The 9,124-nt window shown below is 37.3% G+C and overlaps 1 protein-coding gene across 2 annotated transcripts in view; it reads left to right on the top strand.

The window, feature by feature from the left end:
- The window catches only part of LOC107661836 (cAMP-dependent protein kinase catalytic subunit alpha-like), a 23,053-nt gene extending 17,015 nt beyond the window's left edge, over positions 1-6,038 (top strand). For both annotated transcript variants that reach the window (XM_016451611.1, XM_016451610.1), the window contains exons 6-10: positions 554-680; positions 865-960; positions 1,041-1,163; positions 2,822-2,986; positions 3,129-6,038. In XM_016451611.1, coding sequence (XP_016307097.1) covers positions 554-680; positions 865-960; positions 1,041-1,163; positions 2,822-2,986; positions 3,129-3,254 — 637 coding nt within the window. In that variant the 3' untranslated portion in view covers positions 3,255-6,038. The remainder of the gene's footprint in view (positions 1-553; positions 681-864; positions 961-1,040; positions 1,164-2,821; positions 2,987-3,128) is intronic.
- Positions 6,039-9,124: the final 3,086 nt, after the last annotated feature.

The following is a 9,124-nucleotide window of genomic DNA, read 5'->3' as shown; positions in this document are numbered from 1 at the left end:
CCACAGTGGAGAAAAGAGTTTGTGTGAACTTTAATGTAAGGACTTAAATATTCATATGTAGCTCACATTAAGCTATCGTATGGCTTCAGAAGTAACACAGAATAATTCGCACAATCGGGAAAAAAAAAAATCTCGGATTTGGATCGGCCCTCTCTGACCGATACCCGATATGAATATCGGATCGGCGCATCCCTAAGCATAACAGTCATTGGTTATTTTGTATATTGTCCTTTTTTATCAGTTTTATTATTATTATTATTTTCGCACGTCCACTGATAAAAGGATTTTCAGAATTTTAAAAACCATGCAGATTCATGAGAATTGCTGTGCACATTGTGTTTAGATTTGTTTATTTTCAATTCAGTCAATGATGTTATTTTAGGGTAGTTGACGTGACGTCAAACAGTGGCAGCAGTGTCCTGATACGTGACATGCTGTAGGCCTGCTTCATCTAAAACTATTAAATCGTCTCATTCTTGTATAATGACTGTGCACGCAGGTCCTGTGACCTCTGTACATTTACGTTGTGTCTGTCTGTCTCTGTCTGGTGCAGTGAGCCTCATGCCCGATTCTACGCCGCCCAGATAGTTCTGACCTTTGAATACCTTCACTCACTTGATCTAATCTACCGAGATCTGAAGCCTGAAAACCTGCTCATAGACCAGCAGGGCTACATACAGGTAAACACGCAGGGTTTAAAACCAGATGACTTCATGAAATGCCATGATAGCAGCTCCAAGAATGTCACATGACTGCAAAGAGTATACCTGCCTTGTGTTTGAGTGTCTCTTTAAGACCATCCAGGCTCATTCACAGGTTTTCACAAATGAATACATGCAATATTCATTCTTGCTGTTTTCTCAGGTAACAGATTTTGGATTTGCTAAACGTGTAAAGGGCAGGACCTGGACACTGTGTGGCACACCCGAGTACCTGGCGCCAGAAATCATCCTCAGTAAAGTGAGTACCGAAGCTGCATTACTTGTTTTAACTGCAGTTTAAGCCATTTCAGTATAACTCCTGCTCTCTCTGTCTCTCAGGGTTATAATAAAGCAGTGGACTGGTGGGCTCTGGGAGTGCTGATCTATGAAATGGCTGCCGGTTACCCTCCGTTCTTTGCCGACCAGCCCATCCAGATCTACGAGAAGATTGTTTCTGGGAAGGTGAGCGCTGTGAGAGATTATCACATTTTTTGGTGCTGGATGTCATAGTGCAGTGGCCACTCTGCACTGCACACGCGTGTCAGTGGTGCTGTTATAATCTAAACCGGTGTTGTTTCATTGCTTGAAATAAAGCTGAAATATTAGATGGAAAAACTTGCTTGGGCGACTGTCTGAAATAAAAATAAAAATAAAGCTAAATAATTATATAAAAAACGTAATAACTAATGTAATAAATATTTAAATTTAAGGTACACACACACACACACACACATATATATATATGAAAGCTGATTCAAAATATTAATACTACAAAATAATAAACAAAATAAATACTGAAACGTCTTGTGTCTTTTAATGTTTTTATTTGTGGTTTTGGTAACAGAGCAGGGTTATTATAGTTAACTGAAACTATTAAAACATAAATACAATAAAATAATTAAAACTTTAAACAAACATGAGAAATGTTGCCTTGACAACTAAATTAAATAAGTTTACATTGAAGCACTAAAAATACTAACTGTACATAAATAAAAACAAAAAATAAACCTAAATAATATTAAAAAACAAAACCAAATAAAAATCACAAAGGCACATAACAAAATTACAAAAATTTTAACTGAAAAAAAGTTATTCCAAAATTTTAATAAAAACTATGAGTATATAAATAATACTAAAAATGCTGACTTGAGCAATGGACGCAACCCGGAAAACTATCGGCATGGATTTTTGTCGATAACCGATAGTTCCAGCAATCAACTATCGGTGCCGATTAATCGGCAAAACCGATACATCGGTCGACCTCTAAAATTAACTATATATCAATCGCTGCAATTTTTTTTTCAGAAAGATGCAGTAGTAACCTTAACATTTTATTTTAAGATTTAACATTTGTAGATGATCTAAAGCAAAAGAGTTGTAAAAATTCTGAAAATATTTTAGATCTCATCATTTGTTTAAAAAAATATAACATATTACACTTTAATGAATAAATCAGTATAGGCTATATAAAATTATTTAATTTTAATTGTTTGTAATTTTTTTTATTCATGTAAGCTATAGCTTCTGACCTTTAAATCAAAACATACTCATGATTTTATGACATCAATTACTGCTTTATTTGGTCAGAAACAGTCTAAATGTTATTTGTGTATTTTACTTTCATTTGATTAAAAGTAGGCCAACAGCGTCCCCTACAGATTAAAACTCCTTACCGAACGGCATTAGAACCCGGGGGAGGCTGCCGCTGCACGTGCTATTACTGTTTACTCTATCATACACCGAAGTGTCATTCTGTACATGCTTCCACAGAGTAAATGCAGCGATCCAAAAGAGTGAATCTAATAATCATTCAGACAAAATTTTGCTTCAAAAATTAGTCACACTGCTGACGTGATCTAATTGCCAGCACACCCTGAGCACATGTGAGTTAATGTATTCCTCTTATCGGCAAGACATATCAGCATAAATTTTCATATCGGGCCGATGCCGATATTTACATTTAACGCCATTATCGGCCGATTCTGATATAGGTCCGATAATATCGTGCATCCCTAACATTGTGTTAATTTTTAGACCTTTCTGGTGTATTGGAACATGACATATTTGTAAAGGTGCTTGTGAATCCCAAACACTGACAGTGTGTATTAATCTTTCTCTAGGTTCGCTTCCCCTCACATTTTAGCTCTGACCTGAAGGACCTGCTGAGGAACCTGCTGCAGGTAGATCTGACGAAGCGCTTCGGTAACCTCAAGAACGGCGTCAACGACATCAAGGGCCACAAATGGTTTGCAACCACCGACTGGATTGCAATCTACCAGAAGAAGGTACCTCAATCATACTGGGTTCTTATAACGTCCTCACCATTTCCCCAATCTTCAACTCATCCCCATTTGTAAACAACTCATCATCAGTATATGTTATGGTCTTCATAATATTTCATCAGAATGTAATAACCTGTGTCTTCAGGTGGAAGCCCCCTTCATCCCTAAGTGCAAAGGCCCCGGTGACACCAGCAACTTTGACGACTACGAGGAAGAAGAAATCCGGGTCTCTTTCTCAGAGAAATGTGGAAAGGAGTTTGCTGAATTCTAGAAGCAGCAGCGGAGGAGAGGGATGGAGAGAAATTAGATGTGGGGCAACAGAGAAGAAAACGTTTTCCAGGGTGATGATGATCTGAGGACTGGACTGAGCCTTAATCGGTAACAACAACGTAGAGCCCTCAGACACAGATGAAGGGAGAAGGAAAACGTCCTAAGAGAGACGCCAGCAGTGTTGCCTTTTCAGATCCTTCGTCACTTGTTACTTGTCCATTTTCATGTTTTCCCTCTTGTTTGGTAGCCAGGGTCCATTGGGCAGAGATTCGGTCACTTCTCTGTGACTGGCTGGCATGGGTATATTTGTGACTTCTTCTTTTTTTTGTTTTTCCAGGGATATAGCGTTTACTTACTGGTACTGAATTTTGGCATCTCCAGAGAATTTATTTTTTTTTAATTAGCAAAGGTGTCCTTGCTCTGTAGTTCTCCACGCTGTCACATCATGTTTACTTCCTGTGCACCTATTGGCACCCAATACCAAATCAAACCAACTTACAACGTTCAAGAGTTCTGGCTTTTTGTTTGACGCGTCACCCATTTCTCATTTGGATCTCAAGCATCACACTACCATTCTTCAATTTTGTCATCGCATATTAATTGCCTAGAGTGCTCTAAGATCAGGCAGAATCAGCCGCTTAGTGTAAAGATTGTTGATTTGGATCATCATTCGTCATTCTCTAGATCATTTAGTGTATTTTAAGCCAGTATGTTTGTATTTAAGCCAATAGAATGTGCTTTGGGTTGAAAGTGGCCACTGAAAAGACCGTAACACTACTTTAAATTACACATCGGTAGCATGTAAGCATACTTGAAGCTCCAAATCCATTATTTTACACGTGTTCGCAGATGGCTTTGATTCTAAGATACAGTTCCAGAGATAAACTAACAAAAATCCGAACTGAAGGAATACAATGAATTAACAGCGAGCACAAAGGCTTGTAATACAGCTGGTTGTTTTTAAAAATATGCTTTTAAAGGAAAACGTTAAAGGAGAGCACTGTTTCTGTGGTTACACTGGGTTCCTGATGGATGTTTTTTTTGTTTGTTTTATTATTATTATTATTTTCTGCCGTGTCGCCTGCTGGTGACCAAACCCTTTGTTTAATTGAACAGTCTGGTATTTTTAATTATCCTTACCGACAATAAGAATAATCTTCTCCTGACATGAAAGTTGTTTGAAAATTAGGCCGATTTCCAATACGTTTTAACTCTCTAAGGCTTGACTAATCAATCTCCATTTCTGCTTCAAATAAGCTTGTTGTTCATGTCGACTTTATTGTGTGCTATTAAGATATCGACCAGTTAGTGAAGGTCCATTCGGTCGTCCGACGAACTGATCAAAATTTGTTCGCTTTCTATCTTGCTCTGTAACTTTGTTGGATGCAAGACAATCTAAACGCAAAAGTCCCCATGATTATTATGTTGTTGTTGTTGTTTAGTTTCCAGAAGTGTGCAGTAATGTGTAGTGTGTTGCATAGATTTTATTTCGTTATGCTTAAAAAGTTTCGCGTCGATGAATATTTAATTAGATTGTAAAGGTAAAGTGTAACTTCTGGCTCCAATAGTGGCACCAAACTGAACCGCAGTCTGTTTGAGTAACAGAAAGGACATAATATATTAGAATTGATCAAAGTCGTTATTTTTGTGATTTTTTTTTGTTTTTTGCTGCTGCTAGTGACGCAGAATTGACACGCTTCACCTTTAAAACTGAGATGCCCACCATCGCTTATAGCTCAGTCCTTCAGGAATTGGCTGTTCTTTAGGTGCTGATTTCAAAATAGTGCAAAGTCGATTTTTGGTTTGTTTGTTTTGGTTTGTTATTTCACGTTAAGTAATGTAACTTAATTTTGTTGAATGTGTGCGAACTACAGATTGGTGCCAGGTTAAAATTGGTATTTCAAACAACTCTTTTAATAACAGAAGTATCGATTGGAAACTGAACGGCTTTAATGCCATTTAAATTGCAGTATGAGATCAAATTACTGTTCTTTTCCCTCTTGGGAAATGTCATGTCAATGTATTCTGCCAGATTCACAGCCAAAACACACCGGATTGGGTCCGTTTTTGATCATTCGGGTGCTGATGTAGCTTTAGAAACATAGACGAGCAAAGGGCATGAGTTTATATTTCACAAAACATGATGGTAGGTTTGATTTTCTCTCCCTCATTCTTCTCCCTGCATTCCTAGGTTTTGCTGGGACATTTTCTTGCCCCATTTCTGGAGACTTTGTCATAAAATGGTTGTACAAACAGGAGAAACAGCTCCATCTCTTGGTCTGAATAGCTGGAGAACAAAACAATCAGTGTTTAAAGAATGCGTCTGTACGTTTAGATTACCCAGCGGGCTCTTCTGCGCTGGTCTCGTGATGCTAGAAGCAACGTAAGACTATCCTCAACTGGTGTACGGAGTTATAATGTACAGGTTGGCGTCACGTGAGCTTTTTTCCTCATCTTTGAGCTCGATCGTGACATGGAAGGGTTCTGTTTAAAGCATCACCGTTTTACAGTGACTTTTTGGGAAATTATGGCTCAAATGCACCTTTCATTACACCTTTTTTTTGTCAGAGCATGGAAAAATGTGACATTTTTGGCGGTATTCATATGTCGTCCCTCTATGTCTGGGTCCCGTCCCTTCCTTTCAGATACATGGGTGTCTCACATCCTTCAGTCTGTTCATTCACATCGTCAGTCATCTTTTTGTGTGTGTGTGTGTGCGCATCAGTCCATTATACAGTTTGCCTTTGTACACATCCAGTTTCCTACACACTTCTATTTGCTTTTTAAAAAAAATCATGGAGAAAACATTTGATTTACTTTTGCATATTTTCTAAGTGTATTTTCAATAACAGGAGTCTCTTTCCTCCCGACATGGGTATAGTGATGGTGTAGTTTATTGTACCTTCTCGGGAAACAATACTGTATATTCTCTACCTTTAACAGTCTTAATTATTTTACCTTCTGGAGAAGTTGACGGATACCCGTAGGACACATCGAGTATGTTTAAAAAAAAAAATACACAATAATATTTTGCAACATGTATCATTCCAATAAAGTTTTAATTGTTAAAGTTACAAAAATGTGGTGACGTCTTAAATGTTATTGTTCTGAATTTTGATTTATCTGTCACAGGACATTTAACAGCACAGAAAAGGAAAAAATTAAAATAGATATACATATACAGTATCTCACAGATGTGAGTACACCCCTCACATTTTTGTAAATATTTTATTATATCTTTTCATGTGACAACACTGAAGAAATGACACTTTGCTACAATGTAAAGTAGTGAGTGTACAGCTTGTATAACAGTGTAAATTTGCTGTCCCCTCAAAATAACTCGAGACACAGCCATTAACGTCTAAACCGCTGGCCACAAAAGTGAGTACACCCCTAAGTGAAAATGTCCAAATTGGGCCCAAAGTGTCAATATTTTGTGTGGCCACCATTATTTTCCAACACTGCCTTAACCCTCTTGGGCATGGAGTCATACACACAGGTGTTCGCGGGGTCTTAAAAAGTATTAAAAAGTTGATAAATCAATTTAAAGAAAATTAAGGCCCTTAAAAAGTATTAAAGTCTTAAATGCCATTTTCCAAGGCATTAAATTCTGTATCATCTTTTCATTGTATATTTGTCGAATAGTGGGGTTCTGTGTAGTTTATTTATGGAATCCCGCAAGATTTGAGTTCATCTGTTAAGGCGCTCACTGACTGACTGCGCCGCTGCGTGATAGCGCGGGGCTTGTTGATCCCGCTCCCGCTGAATTTCTGACCATTACCGCACGCTCCCACATCCTTCGATAAAAGATATTTGTCAATGAGCTCGGGATCTGTTGAGGAGCAAATCCTCCAACATCTTGTCGGTTACCTCTCCTTACTTTTGACCCATGATTAGTCAAATCTGACTTCTGCAGCTCGTGTTGGATGCAGGATTGTTATTGTTTTTTTCCATGAAATTTGGCTGCTTTTAAACTGTTGCCATTGGTTGATTTTCCCCAGTGGGTTAAAGGTTTGAAATATTGCATAAATTACATTTGGTTGAAATGCTTGTACTGAAACATTTTGCATTCTACCTGTAATAAAACTGCTAAATGTTTTGGGCCACACTAGTAGGAAGCATTTGAGCTGTGTTTATGATAAATGTGCATAACAGTGAGTGTAAAATATGTATTTTAGGGATGGAAATTACATTTTTTATATTTGGGACATGGTAATTGCGCTACTTTGGACTGTTTTTTTTACTGGCATGGGCTTGGGATGCACAATTAAAATGATGTAATAGTTGTGATCATTATTTTACCTTCCATGATCATTCAGACACGATCAGGTGCAGTACTGACACTCTGTCAAGTCTGCATCAAATCAAGCACTCCGTAATCACAGGTAAACTGTCTGATCAGTCAGATGTTTGTCTTGAGAAGTGTTCCACAAAACAGCTATGGTTTGCAGACAGTTATAAGAGTTGATGTGACAAATAGTTTTGCTCGTTTTGGGTTTTTTTTTTTTTTTTTTTTTACTGGCATGGCCTTGGGATGCACAATTAAAATTATGTAATAGTTGTGATCAATATTTTCCCTTCCATGATCATTCAGACTTGATCAGTTGCAGTACTGACACTCTGTCAAGTCTGCATCAAATCAAGCACTCCGTAATCACAGGTAAACTGTCTGATCAGTCAGATGTTTGTCATGAGAAGTGTTCCACAAAACAGCTATGGTTTGAGTTGATGTGACAAATACATCTTTTGAATATACTCTGTGATCTCATTGCCCCATTAGCTCGGAGAGCTTTATTTTCCCTCCTCAATAAGTTTTGTCAGTTGTTTTGTTTATTGGTCTTTTGGGCTTTTTTCTTTTTTTTTTTACTGGCATGGGCTTGGGATGCACAATTAAAATGTAATAGTTGTGATCATTATTTTACCTTCCATGATCATTCAGACATGACCAGGTGCAGTACTGACACACTGTGAAGTCTGCATCAAATCAATCACTCCGTAATCACAGGTAAACGGTCTGATCAGTCAGATGTTTGTCATGAGAAGTGTTCCACAAAACAGCTATGGTTTGAGTTGATGTGACAAATACATCTTTTGAATATACTGTGTGAACTCATTACCCCGTTAGCTTGGACAGCTTTATTTTCCCTCCTCAATAAGTTTTTTCAGTTGTTTTGTTTATTGGTCTAATTCTTGTTTCTTGGGTTGCATTGGTTAGTCACTCAATTAATTGAGAAGGGTCTGGCTGCAGACTTGCACTTGCACTCTCAGACACTTGCGCTTCTGCAATTGACATAACAAAAAGAATAAATAAATAGAACAAAATAAAAAAATAAAGCCTGCAACTGACGTTGCTAGCGGAAGTGCAAGTGTCTGAGAGTGCAAGTCTGAGAATGCAAGTCTGAGACTGCAAGTGCAAGGCTGCAGCCAGACCCTTTTGAATTAATTCTCTTAGTAAGTCTGTTTAGTTGTGCTATCTTACAATCAATATATAGTAAGTTATGTATAGTTATGTATGTACAATCAATATATTAAGTTAAGTTATATGTAAGTTATGTATCGGCAATGTAACCAGTTAAAACTTGGAGTGGCGTATATAACATGAACATTTATCTGAAATTTTCACATCCTGTTCCACAATTGGGACATTCACAACAAATGAATGTTTTTTTTTTGTTTTTTTTGTAATAATCAAATGTAAAATAACTGCATAATCTTCACTGTATAAATTAAATATAGATTAATCTTTTTTTTGATGTTACAAAGGTTATTTAGTCAGGAGCAGTGAGCACTTGTATTTTTCTTTGACAGCATTAGATGTATTATTAGTTTGCTTTCACTTTAAGAACGAAGCACTGTTTTAAAGGGGTCCTA

The sequence above is a fragment of the Sinocyclocheilus anshuiensis genome, unplaced genomic scaffold (assembly GCF_001515605.1).
Source record: "Sinocyclocheilus anshuiensis isolate Anshui unplaced genomic scaffold, SAMN03320099.WGS_v1.1 scaffold47, whole genome shotgun sequence".
Classification (NCBI taxonomy): domain Eukaryota; kingdom Metazoa; phylum Chordata; class Actinopteri; order Cypriniformes; family Cyprinidae; genus Sinocyclocheilus; species Sinocyclocheilus anshuiensis.
The sequence above is the reverse complement of the archived record's forward strand: the minus strand, read 5'-3'. Positions and strand labels throughout refer to the sequence as shown.